Below are 16,363 nucleotides of genomic sequence, written 5' to 3'. Positions count from 1 at the left end.
TCCGAGACGTTCCCAGGCCAGCAGAGAGACATAGGGGTAAATCCACAAAAGGATTGCGCGGCTTTTGCGGCCGCTAAACCGGTGCAAATGAGACAAAAAGAGAGCGTCTAATTCACAAAGCCCCCGCAAAAGGCGAATTGCACCACAAACTGCGCTCGCCAAGCAAATAGTGGCATTGTGAGCCTGTGCCATTTGCATGCATGTAAATTAGGTAATATTCATACATTCGGCGCAAAATTGCCCCCTTTCTATGCAAATAAGCCTCATTGCAAAAACCGTCTAATTCACAAAGGCCAGCGCTATTTGCCACACGCAAAAATAGTGGAGCAAATACCGTCTTTTCGAAGCGTGTATTAACTGCGCGCAAACTCACTCCTCACTCCCGCTCTGTCTATGTTTCTCTCTCTCTTCAATATCATTCAAGCCTGTGTGATACTGAATGATATTAAGGGTGAAGTCTACAGTCAGACATGACTGTACACACTCAGATCAAGTGGGGTTGTGGACTTATCTCGGATTTAAAAATAAAAATAACAGGACGGAGATCAGGATTCATCCATACAGTAAGGGGCTGCTTTATTACAAACAATTCCACCATATAAACAAATAAATCTAGAATGTGTGTGTTTAACAGCTGACCTGTAGGTGTGTGTAGCAAAACACAGAACATGAATTACCGTCAGATCCTGATCTGGGACCTCATCTATAAAGCTTGCTTGCGCACAAGAAGGGCCTGAAAGATGCGGCCACGCGCACTGTACGGTGCGCGTCGCCGCGTAACCTTAGCCGTATGCTCTGCGTCGATTTAACGCGGAACCATAAATCAGCCTTGAACAGCACTGAGGGAGGATGGACAGTGTCTTGAGGATTTACAGGCTGAGCCTACCGTTAGTTCTTAAACTTAAAAAAAAAAACGGGGGGGGGGGAGACAAAAGCATGAGTTTGAAAAGTGGGGGGGGATGTCCCCCCTGTTCCCAGTGGAAATTGCGCCCTTGGAAACAGCTCTGCTCACTTACTCAGACAAGGGCAAATTGCACTCAGCTCCAAAACTTTATGGGAGTGTTTGCGCCGGTATATCATTAGAGCAAAATCTTTTGTGAATAGGACCTTAAGGCGGGGCAGATTGCGGGCGCAAATGCGGCGCAATTCACAGCGCTATTTGCGGGCGCAATCTGTTCTTTGTGGATTTACCCCATAGTCTCTCCAGCGTGTCCTGGGTCTTCCCCAGGGTCTCCTCCCGGAGGGACATGCCTGGAACACCTCCCTAGGGAGGAGGGACATGCCTGGAACACCTCCCTAGGGAGGAGGGACATGCCTGGAACACCTCCCTAGGGAGGAGGGACATGCCTGGAACTCCTCCCTAGGGAGGAGGGACATGCCTGGAACTCCTCCCTAGGGAGGAGGGACATGCCTGGAACTCCTCCCTAGGGAGGAGGGACATGCCTGGAAATCCTCCCTAGGCAGGAGGGACATGCCTTGAACTCCCCCCTAGGGAGGAGGGACATGCCTGGAACACCTCCCTAGGGAGGCGTCCAGGAGGATCCGATACAGATGTCCAAGCCACCTCAGCTGACTCCTCTCAATGTGAAGGAGCAGTGGCTCGACTCCGAGCTCCTCCCGGGTGACCGAACTCCTCACCCTATCTCTAAGGGAGCATCCAGCCGCCCTGCGGAGGAAACTCATCTCTAAGGGAGCGTCCAGCCACCCTGCGGAGGAAACTCATCTCTAAGGGAGCGTCCAGCCACCCAGCGGAGGAAACTCATCTCTAAGGGAGCGTCCAGCCACCCTGCGGAGGAAACTAATCTATAAGGGAGCGTCCAGCCACCCTGCGGAGGAAACTCATCTCGGCCGCTTGTATCCGCGATCTCGTCCTTTCGGTCACTACCCAAAGTTCATGACCATAGGTGAGGGTAGGTGCGTAGATTGACCGGTAAATCCAGAGCTTCGCCTTTCAACTCAGCTCCTTCTTCACCACGACGGTCCGGTACATTGACTGCATAACTGCGGACGCTGCACCGATCCGTCTCCATCTTTCCCTCACTCGTGAACAAGACCCCGAGATACTTGAACTCCTCCACCTGAGGCAGGACTTCTCCACCCACCCAGAGAAGGCACGCCACCCTTTCCCGGTGGAGAACCATGGCCTCTGTTTTGGAGGTGCTGATTCTCATCCCTGCCACGTCGCACTGGGCCTCAAACCGTCCCAGCATATGCTGAAGGTCCCGGTCCGATGAAGCCAACAGGACATCGTTGTTCCCTAGGGAGGTGTTCCAGGCATGTCCCTCCTCCCTAGGGAGGTATTCCAGGCATGTCCCTCCGGGAGGAGACCCCGGGGAAGACCCAGGACACGCTGGAGATACTATGTCTCTCGGCTGGCCTGGGAACGTCTCGGACTCCCCCCCGGACTCCCCTCGGAAGAGCAGGAGGAAGAGCTGGAGGAAGTGTCTGGGGTGAAGGAAGTCTGGGCATCTCTGCTGAGACTGCTGCCCCTGTGACCCAGTTCCAGATAAGCGGCGGAAAATCGATGGATGGATGGATTGTATATGTGAATGTATTTATATTTACATGTATATATTAATATTTCTTTCAATATTAGTATATGGACCATGTTATGTTACATACTATACACTGACTAGACAATACAACATCTGTATATGACGTCACAATATCATGAATTAATAACATCACAATACTAAAGACAATACAAGACAGCCGTGACAACCGACACAACCATACAACTCTGACTCTGGTCTCTAAACCTGACTCCACGATCCCGTCACTAGTTCCTGATCCGGATTCCAGTTCCCGATCCTGACTCCAGTTCCTAATCTTAACTCTAGTCCCTGATCTTACTCCAGTCCCTGATCTGACTCCAGTCCCTGATCTGACTCTAGTCCCTGATTTTACTCCAGTCCCTGATCTGACTCCAGTCCCTGATCTTGACTCCAGTCCCTGATCTTAACTCTAGTCCCTGATCTTAACTCTAGTCCCTGATCTTAACTCTAGTCCCTGATCTGACTCTAGTCCCTGATTTTACTCCAGTCCCTGATCTGACTCCAGTCCCTGATCTTAACTCTAGTCCCTGATCTTAACTCTAGTCCCTGATCTGACTCTAGTCCCTGATCTCACTCTAGTCCCTGATCTTAAATCGAGTCCCTGATCTTAACTCTAGTTCCTGATCTTACTCCAGTCCCTGATCTTACTCCAGTCCCTGGTCTGACTCTAGTCCCTGATCTTAACTCGAGTCCCTGATCTGACTCTAGTCCCTGATCTGACTGTAGTCCCTGATCTGACTCTAGTCCCTGATCTGACTGTAGTCTCTGATCTTAACTCTAGTCCCAGATCTTAACTCGAGTCCCTGATCTGACTGTAGTCCCTGATCTGACTGTAGTCTCTGATCTTAACTCTAGTCCCTCATCTTAACTCTAGTCCCAGATCTTAACTCGAGTCCCAGATCTTAACTCTAGTCCCAGATCTTGACTCTAGTCCCAGATCTTAACTCGAGTCCCTGATCTTAACTCGAGTCCCTGATCTTAACTCGAGTCCCTGATCTTAACTCGAGTCCCTGATCTTAACTCGAGTCCCTGATCTTAACTCGAGTCCCTGATCTTGACTCGAGTCCCTGATCTTAACTCCAGTCCCTGATCTTGACTCTAGTCCCTGATCTGACTCTAGTCCCTAATCTTAACTCTAGTCCCTGATCTTAACTCCAGTCCCTGATTTGACTCTAGTCCCTGATTTGACTCTAGTCCCTGATCTTGACTCTAGTCCCTGATCTTGACTCTAGTCCCTGATTTTGACTCTAGTCCCTGATTTTGACTCTAGTCCCTGATTTTGACTCTAGTCCCTGATCTGACTCTAGTCCCTGATCTTAACTACAGTCCCTGCTCTGACTCTAGTCCCTGATCTTAACTCTAGTCCCTGATCTTAACTCCAGTTCTTGATCTGACTCTTGTCCCTAATCTGACTCCAGTCCTTGATCTGACTCCAGTTCCTGATCTTAACTCTAGTCCCTGATCTTAACTCTAGTCCCTGATATTAACTGTAGTCCCTGATCTTAACTCTAGTCCCTGATTTGACTGTAGTCCCTGATCTTAACTCTAGTCCCTGATCTGACTCTAGTCCCTGATCTTAGCTCTAGTCCCTGATCTTAGCTCTAGTCCCTGATCTTAACTCTAGTCCCTGATCTTAACTCTAGTCGCTGATCTTGACTCTAGTCCCTGATCTTAACTCTAGTCCCTGATCTGACTCTAGTCCCTGATCTGACTCTAGTCCCTGATCTTGACTCTAGTCCCTGATCTTGACTCTAGTCCCTGATTTGACTCTAGTCCCTGATCTTAACTCTAGTCGCTGATCTTGACTCTAGTCCCTGATCTTAACTCTAGTCCCTGATCTGACTCTAGTCCCTGATCTGACTCTAGTCCCTGATCTTGACTCTAGTCCCTGATCTTGACTCTAGTCCCTGATTTGACTCTAGTCCCTGATCTTAACTCTAGTCCCTGATCTTAACTCTAGTCCCTGATCTTAACTCTAGTCCCTGATCTGACTCTAGTCCCTGATCTGACTCTAGTCCCTGATCTTAACTCTAGTCCCTGATCTTAACTCTAGTCCCTGATCTTAACTCCAGTCCCTGATCTTGATTCTAGTCCCTGATCTTAACTCTAGTCCCTGATTTGACTCTAGTCCCTGATCTTGACTCTAGTCCCTGATCTGACTCTAGTCCCTGATCTTAACTCTAGTCCCTGATATTAACTCTAGTCCCTGATTTGACTCTAGTCCCTGATTTGACTCTAGTCCCTGATCTTGACTCTAGTCCCTGATCTTGACTCTAGTCCCTGATCTGAATCTTGTCCCTAATCTGACTCCAGTCCTTGATCTGACTCCAGTCCCTGATCTTAACTCTAGTCCCTGATATTACCTCTAGTCCCTGATCTTAACTCTAGTCCCTGATTTGACTGTAGTCCCTGATCTTAACTCTAGTCCCTGATCTGACTCTAGTTCCTCATTTGACTGTAGTCCCTGATCTTAGCTCTAGTCCCTGATCTTAACTCTAGACCCTGATCTGATTCTAGTCCCTAATCTGACTCTAGTCCCTGATCTGACTCTAGTCCCTGATCTGACTCTAGTCCCTGATCTTGACTCTAGTCCCTGATCTTGACTCTAGTCCCTGATTTTACTCCAGTCCCTGATCTGACTCCAGTCCCTGATCTTAACTCTAGTCCCTGATCTTAACTCTAGTCCCTGATCTTAACTCTAGTCCCTGATCTAACTCCAGTCCCTGATCTGACTCTAGTCCCTGATTTTACTCCAGTCCCTGATCTGACTCCAGTCCCTGATCTTAACTCTAGTCCCTGATCTGACTCTAGTCCCTGATCTTAACTCTAGTCCCTGATCTGACTCTAGTCCCTGATCTGACTCTAGTCCCTGATCTGACTCTAGTCCCTGATCTGACTCTAGTCCCTGATCTGACTCTAGTCCCTGATCTTAACTCGAGTCCCTGATCTTAACTCTAGTTCCTGATCTTACTCCAGTCCCTGATCTTACTCCAGTCCCTGGTCTGACTCTAGTCCCTGATCTTAACTCGAGTCCCTGATCTGACTCTAGTCCCTGATCTGACTGTAGTCCCTGATCTGACTCTAGTCCCTGATCTGACTGTAGTCTCTGATCTTAACTCTAGTCCCTGATCTTAACTCCAGTTCTTGATCTGACTCTTGTCCCTAATCTGACTCCAGTCCTTGATCTGACTCCAGTTCCTGATCTTAACTCTAGTCCCTGATATTAACTGTAGTCCCTGATCTTACTCTAGTCCCTGATTTGACTGTAGTCCCTGATCTTAACTCTAGTCCCTGATCTGACTCTAGTCCCTGATTTGACTGTAGTCCCTGATCTTAGCTCTAGTCCCTGATCTTAACTCTAGTCCCTGATCTTAACTCTAGTCGCTGATCTTGACTCTAGTCCCTGATCTTAACTCCAGTCCCTGATCTGACTCTAGTCCCTGATCTGACTCTAGTCCCTGATCTTGACTCTAGTCCCTGATCTTGACTCTAGTCCCTGATCTTAACTCTAGTCCCTGATCTTAACTCTAGTCCCTGATCTGACTCTAGTCCCTGATCTTAACTCTAGTCCCTGATCTTAACTCTAGTCCCTGATCTTAACTCCAGTCCCTGATCTTGATTCTAGTCCCTGATCTTGACTCTAGTCCCTGATCTTAACTCTAGTCCCTGATTTGACTCTAGTCCCTGATCTTGACTCTAGTCCCTGATCTGACTCTAGTCCCTGATCTTAACTCTAGTCCCTGATATTAACTCTAGTCCCTGATTTGACTGTAGTCCCTGATCTTAACTCTAGTCCCTGATCTGACTCTAGTCCCTGATTTGACTCTAGTACCTGATTGGATTCTAGTCCCTGATCTTGACTCTAGTCCCTGATCTTGACTCTAGTCCCTGATCTGACTCTAGTCCCTGATCTTAACTACAGTCCCTACTCTGACTCTAGTCCCTGATCTTGACTCTAGTCCCTGAACTTGACTCTAGTCCCTGATCTGACTCTAGTCCCTGATCTTAACTACAGTCCCTGATCTTGACTCTAGTCCCTGATCTGACTCCAGTCCCTGATCTTAACTCTAGTCCCTGATCTTAACTCTAGTCCCTGATCTTAACTCTAGTCCCTGATCTAACTCCAGTCCCTGATCTGACTCTAGTCCCTGATTTTACTCCAGTCCCTGATCTGACTCCAGTCCCTGATCTTAACTCTAGTCCCTGATCTTAACTCTAGTCCCTGATCTGACTCTAGTCCCTGATCTGACTCTAGTCCCTGATCTTAACTCGAGTCCCTGATCTTAACTCTAGTTCCTGATCTTACTCCAGTCCCTGATCTTACTCCAGTCCCTGGTCTGACTCTAGTCCCTGATCTTAACTCGAGTCCCTGATCTGACTCTAGTCCCTGATCTGACTGTAGTCCCTGATCTGACTCTAGTCCCTGATCTGACTGTAGTCTCTGATCTTAACTCTAGTCCCTGATCTTAACTCCAGTTCTTGATCTGACTCTTGTCCCTAATCTGACTCCAGTCCTTGATCTGACTCCAGTTCCTGATCTTAACTCTAGTCCCTGATATTAACTGTAGTCCCTGATCTTAACTCTAGTCCCTGATTTGACTGTAGTCCCTGATCTTAACTCTAGTCCCTGATCTGACTCTAGTCCCTGATTTGACTGTAGTCCCTGATCTTAGCTCTAGTCCCTGATCTTAACTCTAGTCCCTGATCTTAACTCTAGTCGCTGATCTTGACTCTAGTCCCTGATCTTAACTCCAGTCCCTGATCTGACTCTAGTCCCTGATCTGACTCTAGTCCCTGATCTTGACTCTAGTCCCTGATCTTGACTCTAGTCCCTGATTTGACTCTAGTCCCTGATCTTAACTCTAGTCCCTGATCTTAACTCTAGTCCCTGATCTTAACTCTAGTCCCTGATCTGACTCTAGTCCCTGATCTTAACTCTAGTCCCTGATCTTAACTCTAGTCCCTGATCTTAACTCCAGTCCCTGATCTTGATTCTAGTCCCTGATCTTGACTCTAGTCCCTGATCTTAACTCTAGTCCCTGATTTGACTCTAGTCCCTGATTTGACTCTAGTCCCTGATCTTGACTCTAGTCCCTGATCTGACTCTAGTCCCTGATCTTAACTCTAGTCCCTGATATTAACTCTAGTCCCTGATTTGACTGTAGTCCCTGATCTTAACTCTAGTCCCTGATCTGACTCTAGTCCCTGATTTGACTCTAGTCCCTGATTGGATTCTAGTCCCTGATCTTGACTCTAGTCCCTGATCTTGACTCTAGTCCCTGATCTGACTCTAGTCCCTGATCTTAACTACAGTCCCTACTCTGACTCTAGTCCCTGATCTTGACTCTAGTCCCTGAACTTGACTCTAGTCCCTGATCTGACTCTACTCCCTGATCTTAACTACAGTCCCTGCTCTGACTCTAGTCCCTGATCTTAACTCTAGTCCCTGATCTTAACTCCAGTTCTTGATCTGACTCTTGTCCCTAATCTGACTCCAGTCCTTGATCTGACTCCAGTCCCTGATCTTAACTCTAGTCCCTGATATTACCTCTAGTCCCTGATCTTAACTCTAGTCCCTGATTTGACTGTAGTCCCTGATCTTAGCTCTAGTCCCTGATCTTAACTCTAGACCCTGATCTGATTCTAGTCCCTAATCTGACTCTAGTCCCTGATCTGACTCTAGTCCCTGATCTGACTCTAGTCCCTGATCTTGACTCTAGTCCCTGATCTTGACTCTAGTCCCTGATCTTAACTCTAGTCCCTGATTTTACTCCAGTCCCTGATCTGACTCCAGTCCCTGATCTTAACTCTAGTCCCTGATCTTAACTCTAGTCCCTGATCTTAACTCTAGTCCCTGATCTTAACTCTAGTCCCTGATCTAACTCCATTCCCTGATCTGACTCTAGTCCCTGATTTTACTCCAGTCCCTGATCTGACTCCAGTCCCTGATCTTAACTCTAGTCCCTGATCTTAACTCTAGTCCCTGATCTGACTCTAGTCCCTGATCTGACTCTAGTCCCTGATCTTAACTCGAGTCCCTGATCTTAACTCTAGTTCCTGATCTTACTCCAGTCCCTGATCTTACTCCAGTCCCTGATCTTACTCCAGTCCCTGATCTTAACTCGAGTCCCTGATCTGACTCTAGTCCCTGATCTGACTGTAGTCCCTGATCTGACTCTAGTCCCTGATCTGACTCTAGTCCCTGGTCTGACTGTAGTCTCTGATCTTAACTCTAGTCCCTGATCTTAACTCTAGTCCCAGATCTTAACTCGAGTCCCTGATCTGACTGTAGTCCCTGATCTGACTCTAGTCCCTGATCTGACTGTAGTCTCTGATCTTAACTCTAGTCCCTCATCTTAACTCTAGTCCCAGATCTTAACTCGAGTCCCAGATCTTAACTCTAGTCCCAGATCTTGACTCGAGTCCCAGATCTTAACTCGAGTCCCTGATCTTAACTAGAGTCCCTGATCTTAACTCGAGTCCCTGATCTTAACTCGAGTCCCTGATCTTAACTCGAGTCCCTGATCTTAACTCGAGTCCCTGATCTTAACTCGAGTCCCTGATCTTAACTCGAGTCCCTGATCTTAACTCGAGTCCCTGATCTTAACTCGAGTCCCTGATCTTAACTCGAGTCCCTGATCTTAACTCTAGTCCCTGATCTTAACTCTAGTCCCTGATCTAACTCTAGTCCCTGATCTTAACTCTAGTCCCTTATCTGACTCTAGTCCCTGATCTTAACTCCAGTCCCTGATCTGACTCTAGTCCCTGATCTGACTCTAGTCCCTGATCTTAACTCCAGTCCCTGATCTTAACTCCAGTCCCTGATCTGACTCTAGTCCCTGATCTTAACTCTAGTCCCTGATCTTAACTCCAGTCCCTGATCTGACTCTAGTCCCTGATCTTAACTCTAGTCCCTGATCTTGATTCTTGCTCTGGTCTCTGATGCTGGTCTCTGAGTCCTACGCTCGTTTCCTCTCGAGTCCCTGATCTGACTCTAGTCCCTGATCTGACTCTAGTCCCTGATCTCAACTCTAGTCCCTGATCGTAACTCTAGTCCCTGATCTGACTCTAGTCCCTGATCTTGACTCTAGTCCCCGATCTTGACTCTAGTCCCTGATCTTGACTCTAGTCCCTGATCTGACTCTAGTCCCTGGTCTAACTCTAGTCCCTGATCTTACTCTAGTCCCTGATCTTACTCTAGTCCCTGATCTGACTCTAGTCCCTGATCTTAACTCTAGTCCCTGATCTTGACTCTAGTCCCTGATCTTAACTCCAGTCCCTGATCTGACTCTAGTCCCTGATCTTAACTCTAGTCCCTGATCGTGACTCTAGTCCCTGATTTGACTCTAGTCCCTGATCTGACTATAGTCCCTGATCTTAACTCTAGTCCCTGATCTTAACTCGAGTCCCTGATCTGACTCTAGTCCCTGATCTGACTCTAGTCCCTGATCTTAACTCTAGTCCCTGATCTTAACTCTAGTCCCTGATCTGACTCTAGTCCCTGATCTTGACTCTAGTCCCTGATCTTGACTCTAGTCCCTGATCTTGACTCTAGTCCCTGATCTGACTCTAGTCCCTGGTCTAACTCTAGTCCCTGATCTTACTCTAGTCCCTGATCTGACTCTAGTCCCTGATCTTAACTCTAGTCCCTGATCTTGACTCTAGTCCCTGATCTTAACTCCAGTCCCTGATCTGACTCTAGTCCCTGATCTGACTCTAGTCCCTGATCTTAAATCTAGTCCCTGATCTGACTCTAGTCCCTGATCTTAACTCCAGTCCCTGATCTGACTCTAGTCCCTGATCTTAACTCTAGTCCCTGATCTGACTCTAGTCCCTGATCTGACTCTAGTCCCTGATCTTAACTCTAGTCCCTGATCTTAACTCCAGTCCCTGATCTGACTCTAGTCCCTGATCTGACTCTAGTCCCTGATCTTAACTCTAGTCCCTGATCTTAACTCCAGTCCCTGATCTGACTCTAGTCCCTGATCTGACTCTAGTCCCTGATATTGACTCTAGTCCCTGATCTGACTCTAGTCCCTGATCTTAACTCTAGTCCCTGATCTTAACTCCAGTCCCTGATCTGACTCTAGTCCCTGATCTTAACTCTAGTCCCTGATCTTAACTCTAGTCCCTGATCTTAACTCTAGTCCCTGATCTTGACTCTAGTCCCTGATCTTAACTCTAGTCCCTGATCTTAACTCTAGTCCCTGATCTTAACTCCAGTCCCTGATCTAACTCTAGTCCCTGATCTTAACTCTAGTCCCTTATCTGACTCTAGTCCCTGATCTTAACTCCAGTCCCTGATCTGACTCTAGTCCCTGATCTGACTCTAGTCCCTGATCTTAACTCCAGTCCCTGATCTTAACTCCAGTCCCTGATCTGACTCTAGTCCCTGATCTTAACTCTAGTCCCTGATCTTAACTCCAGTCCCTGATCTGACTCTAGTCCCTGATCTTAACTCTAGTCCCTGATCTTGATTCTTGCTCTGGTCTCTGATGCTGGTCTCTGAGTCCTACGCTCGTTTCCTCTCGAGTCCCTGATCTGACTCTAGTCCCTGATCTGACTCTAGTCCCTGATCTTAACTCTAGTCCCTGATCGTAACTCTAGTCCCTGATCTGACTCTAGTCCCATATCTTGACTCTAGTCCCCGATCTTGACTCTAGTCCCTGATCTTGACTCTAGTCCCTGATCTGACTCTAGTCCCTGGTCTAACTCTAGTCCCTGATCTTACTCTAGTCCCTGATCTTACTCTAGTCCCTGATCTGACTCTAGTCCCTGATCTTAACTCTAGTCCCTGATCTTGACTCTAGTCCCTGATCTTAACTCCAGTCCCTGATCTGACTCTAGTCCCTGATCTGACTCTAGTCCCTGATCTTAAATCTAGTCCCTGATCTGACTCTAGTCCCTGATCTGACTCTAGTCCCTGATCTTGACTCTAGTCCCTGATCTGACTCTAGTCCCTGATCTTAACTCTAGTCCCTGATCTGACTCTAGTCCCTGATCTTAACTCTAGTCCCTGATCTTAACTCTAGTCCCTGATCTTAACTCTAGTCCCTGATCTTGACTCTAGTCCCTGATCTTAACTCCAGTCCCTGATCTTAACTCCAGTCCCTGATCTTAACTCCAGTCCCTGATCTAACTCTAGTCCCTGATCTTAACTCTAGTCCCTTATCTGACTCTAGTCCCTGATCTTAACTCCAGTCCCTGATCTGACTCTAGTCCCTGATCTGACTCTAGTCCCTGATCTTAACTCCAGTCCCTGATCTGACTCCAGTCCCTGATCTGACTCTAGTCCCTGATCTTAACTCTAGTCCCTGATCTTAACTCCAGTCCCTGATCTGACTCTAGTCCCTGATCTTAACTCTAGTCCCTGATCTTGATTCTTGCTCTGGTCTCTGATGCTGATGCTGGTCTCTGAGTCCTACGCTCGTTTCCTCTCCTTATTCTGGCCTGTGCTGTTTCTGCTACTGTCCTTGGTTTTCTGCTACTGATCCTAACCTCTGGTTTCTGGTCTGTGGTGTGTTCTCAGGGATCTTCTGCACGATCTCCTTGTGCACGTATGCCGCCAGTGTGAGCTACGACCTGTCCAGAAACCCCCCCTTCATCTACGGTCTACCAGCGGACGTGGATCACGGTTACGGCTGGTCCGTCTTGTGTGCTTGGGCCAGTCTGGGTCTCACCGTAGCCTCTGGCTGCCTCGGCACCACCTTTCCCTTCCTGAGCCGGGCCAGAGCGCTGAGGTCCAAGACCGCCCGGCAGTCCTCTGTCTGAATCACCCCACAAACCTGGGATGTGGAATCGTTTGGAGCACATTAACTTGGACCAGGTTCGGAGCTGTGGACACACAGCGAGACATCCCCTACTGGCTGTTTCTGATGTTTACCAGAAATAGACTGGTCAGCCGAGCCCAAGTCACACCAGGACCAAGTCACACCAGGACCAAGTCTCCCCAACCAGATTGGTTATTACAGATCTCTTCGTTCAGCTCCTCCATTCTAGACCCAGACCAGGTGTCTCAGTCCATTCAAGGTCTCCCAGTCCAGTCTAGGTGGCTCAGTTCAACTCTCCCAGATGTCCCAGCCCCCTCATAGCCCAGTCCAGATATTCCAGTACAGCTGTCACTGTTCATTCCAGGTCTCTTAGTCCAGTCCAGATTCCTTAGTCCAAATATCTTATTTAAGATGTCCCAGTCCAGTTCCCCTGAGACCAAAACATCCCGTCCAGATCCCCCAGTCCAAATCTCCTATTCCAGATGTTCTAGTTCAGGTGTGTGTGACATGAATACGTATTGATGTTCCATCTGCCGTCCAGTGTGACATCACAGGTGGGCGTGGCCACATGTGAGCAGAAGCAGAAAAGTGCTGTTTGACAAACTGAAACATTAAGTAACTTTGAAAATAGACTGTTATTTTTCAGATAATCAAGTATTCAACGCGGCAGTGTGTGAAGAGTGAGGGAGCAGCGGACTAGATCCAACTCCCTTGACTGGTGGAAGTTGAAGTCTTTCACCTTCACGTCTGCGGGACTCACCTCCTCCCCCTGATGTTCCAGGTCCTGGTCCAGGACCGTCAGGAGTTCCTGGGAACTCCGAGTGTTGCAGCATCCAATCAGAAAGCAGCAACAGACAACGATGATCCATCAGATTGTTCTAGGAGAATAAACTTTATTTGTCCAACAGAGACAGCACATTTAACAGATCATTATTAACTGATTCATTATAAAGACTAATCAAAGGTATTAAACGTGAATGTTGTAATCAGTCTCTGACTCCATGTTCAGATCCACCTGAAAACTCATCTCTGGGTCTGGATCCAGACCTGCAGGTCCTCTACAGACCACTAGGGTCCAGATCCAGACCTGCAGGTCCTCTACAGACCACTAGGGTCCACATCCAGGCCTGCAGGTCCTCTACAGACCACTAGGGTCCAGATCCAGACCTGCAGGTCCTCTACAGACCACTAGGGTCCAGATCCAGACCTGCAGGTCCTCTACAGACCACTAGGGTCCAGATCCAGACCTGCAGGTCCTCTACAGACCACTAGGGTCCAGATCCAGACCTGCAGGTCCTCTACAGACCACTAGGGTCCAGATCCAGACGTGCAGGTCCTCTACAGACCACTAGGGTCCAGATCCAGACCTGCAGGTCCTCTACAGACCACTAGGGTCCAGATCCAGACATGCAGGTCCTCTACAGACCACCAGGAGCAGCAACCAGACCGGGGGCCTCATGTACAAAGAGTGCGTGGATTTCAACGTGAATCCGTGCATTTAATTCTTGTGTACGCAAATAAAAATAATTTGGTTTGAACATCAACGTGGAATTGAGCCACATGCAGGAGCACAACACTCCCGTCTCCTCCCTCAAGTAGATACATTTGAATATGATAATGAGCATAAATATCCATTAAAAGCTGCTCATCCTGACAAGGAACTTGCAAAAACAAGTGAAACAAATAAAAAAAACATTGGCTGTGAACTGGAGACAGTCCTGACAGAAGTTGAGGCTGGAAAAATAATTTATTTGGAGGCATTTCTTCCAATTTAAGCTGTAAAAGAAAACAGTAACGCGCTGTAGTTGTGTTGACCGCATTCTATTGTGGGTAACATTGTGGGTTTATTATGTTCGTAAGGGTTTGTGAATGTTAATATATATATATTTTTTTTTTAAAGATTTGTTTATTCAAAAAGAAATCCTGTACAGCATTGCTCACAGTAGAGTACAATACAAATATCTTTTTTTTAACCCAAACTAAATGTAACATATATATATATATATATATATATATATATATATATATATATATATATATATATATATATATATATATATATAATATAATAGTATCATTATATATATATTATATAATAGTCACATATTATAATAACATATTATCAAGTTAATAAAACTGTAATAAACAATATTACCCCAAAAGAAATAAAACAATTGAAAAACTATAAAAAAAAGCGCCCCTCCCTCCCCTACATACCCACATAGAATCTCCTTGAAAACAATTCAGCCAGCATGAGAGGATGGTTCATACTGGAAAACAAGTACTTGATGGGTTCAATCAGGAGGAAGCTGCACTAACTCGTTGAAATGGCTCGTGAGCTTCTCATTAGTGAACTTTGAGCAGACCTGTTTGGAGTTCCATACCACAGTTCTGAAAGACAAGGAGCTGCTTGTCTTTTGTCGTTTTGTCATTTAATTTAGGTGCGGTTTTGTTTAACTGCCCAATGCAGGCAGACTTTGTTTAATTTACGATGACTATGCGCAGGTTCAGGCTGTCTGTACAGTCATGAAAGTTCAATGCTATTAAAGCATTTTGTTTTTTCATATAGAATATATACATTTCTATGCATTTTAGACGTTTTGGGAATGTCCCTTTTTTTGGCGCTCGCGAAAATCGCTGAAATCGGGACGTCCCTTATTTCTATTTCTGAAAGGTGGCAACCCTACACCCATCGATTCAGCTTGCTGCTGATTGGGTAACGTATTGCGTTGTATCTGGTAAATCTCCGTCTTTATTTCAACACTCGCACATTTTTCTCTTCCGTAACTTTCATTGTCACCAATCACCGATACATTTTCTGTCCGTTAGCCTTTGTTAGCCTCTTAGCATGGCCTCCCCTTCTCCCACCGTTTCACCTCTTCGCTGCTCAGTATGTGAAATGTTTAGCTATTCCTCTGCCTCCTTTAGCGAAGACGGTAGGTGCTTGAAGTGTAGTTTATTTGCAGGCCAGAGCGGGCGACATTGAAGCAAATTTGAAGCTGCTGGCAAAGAGTAATCGTAAATTTGGTAAAGTTATCATCCATGTCGGAGCTAATGACTCCCGTCTTCGCCAGTCGGAAGTGACCAAAATGAATATTGTCTCGGTGTGTAACTACGCCAAAAGTATGTCGGACTCCGTAGGTTTCTCTGGTCCCCTCCCCAATCTGACCAGCGATGACATGTTTAGCCGCATGCTCTCGCTCCGCCGCTGGTTGTATCGGTGGTGTTCAGAAAACAACGTGGCCTTTATTGACAATTGGGAGACGTTCTGGGGAAAGCCCGGTCTGATTAGAAGAGACGGCATTCATCCCACCCGGGTTGGTGCTGCTCTTATTTCTAGTAATCTGGCCAGTTTTATTAGACGCTCCCCCTGACAATCCAGGGTCCAGGCCAGGATGCAGAGCTGCAGTCTTACACGCTTCTCTGCTGCTTCCTGAGGACCAACGTCTGCCAATAAAACTGTAGGATTGCATTATGTAATTGGCGACTCTAAAACTATAGGATTACATGATGTAATTGGCGACTCTAACCAGGTGCCTAGCAAAATAGAAGTGGTTGCAGTTCCCCGCCCTCCAAAGGTTCACCAGGTGCAGCGTTATAGAGGCGTTAACCAAAATAACCCTGTACAAATTAAAACCAATGCGCATTTGGTACCAATAAGAGACCGAAAAATTAGATGCGGACTACTAGATATACGATCGTTAGAGGGGACCTATTATGAAAAACACGTTTTTTCTAGTTTTTTTGGGTTTTTTTTTTTGCAGTTTTTAAATGAATGTTTTTATTATTAAGGAAAGAAAAATCCAAACCTACTTGGCCCTGTGTGAAAAAGTGATTGCCCCCCCCCCCCCCCCCCCCCCCCCCCCCGTTAAAACATAAATGATCTGTGGTTTATCACATCTTTGGAAAGCTCAGTTCATTTTCTCTAGCCCAGGGGTCGGCAACCCAAAATATTTTTAGAGCCATATTGGACCAAAAACAGAAAAAACAAATATGTCTGGAGCCGCAAAAAATGAAAAGTCTTGTATCAGCCTTAGA

General features: G+C 46.8%; 1 protein-coding gene across 3 annotated transcripts in view; it reads left to right on the top strand.

Annotated features, from left to right (window-relative positions):
• The window catches only part of tmem178a (transmembrane protein 178a), a 30,943-nt gene extending 17,479 nt beyond the window's left edge, over nucleotides 1-13,464 (top strand). The window contains exons 4-5 of one of the 3 annotated variants that reach the window (XR_009783368.1): nucleotides 12,085-12,821; nucleotides 12,972-13,463. Coding sequence is in view for 2 of the 3 variants with exons in the window: in XM_061733175.1 (XP_061589159.1) it covers nucleotides 12,085-12,326 (242 nt within the window). In the remaining variant the exon portion in view is untranslated. Of the gene's footprint in view, nucleotides 1-12,084 lie in introns of all 3 variants that reach the window. The other 2 variants (XM_061733184.1, XM_061733175.1) reach the window with 2 other exon arrangements.
• Nucleotides 13,465-16,363: the final 2,899 nt, after the last annotated feature.

The sequence above is a fragment of the Cololabis saira genome, chromosome 1 (genome assembly GCF_033807715.1).
Source record: "Cololabis saira isolate AMF1-May2022 chromosome 1, fColSai1.1, whole genome shotgun sequence".
In the NCBI taxonomy this organism is placed as follows: Eukaryota; Metazoa; Chordata; class Actinopteri; order Beloniformes; family Belonidae; genus Cololabis; species Cololabis saira.
The sequence above is the reverse complement of the archived record's forward strand: the minus strand, read 5'-3'. Positions and strand labels throughout refer to the sequence as shown.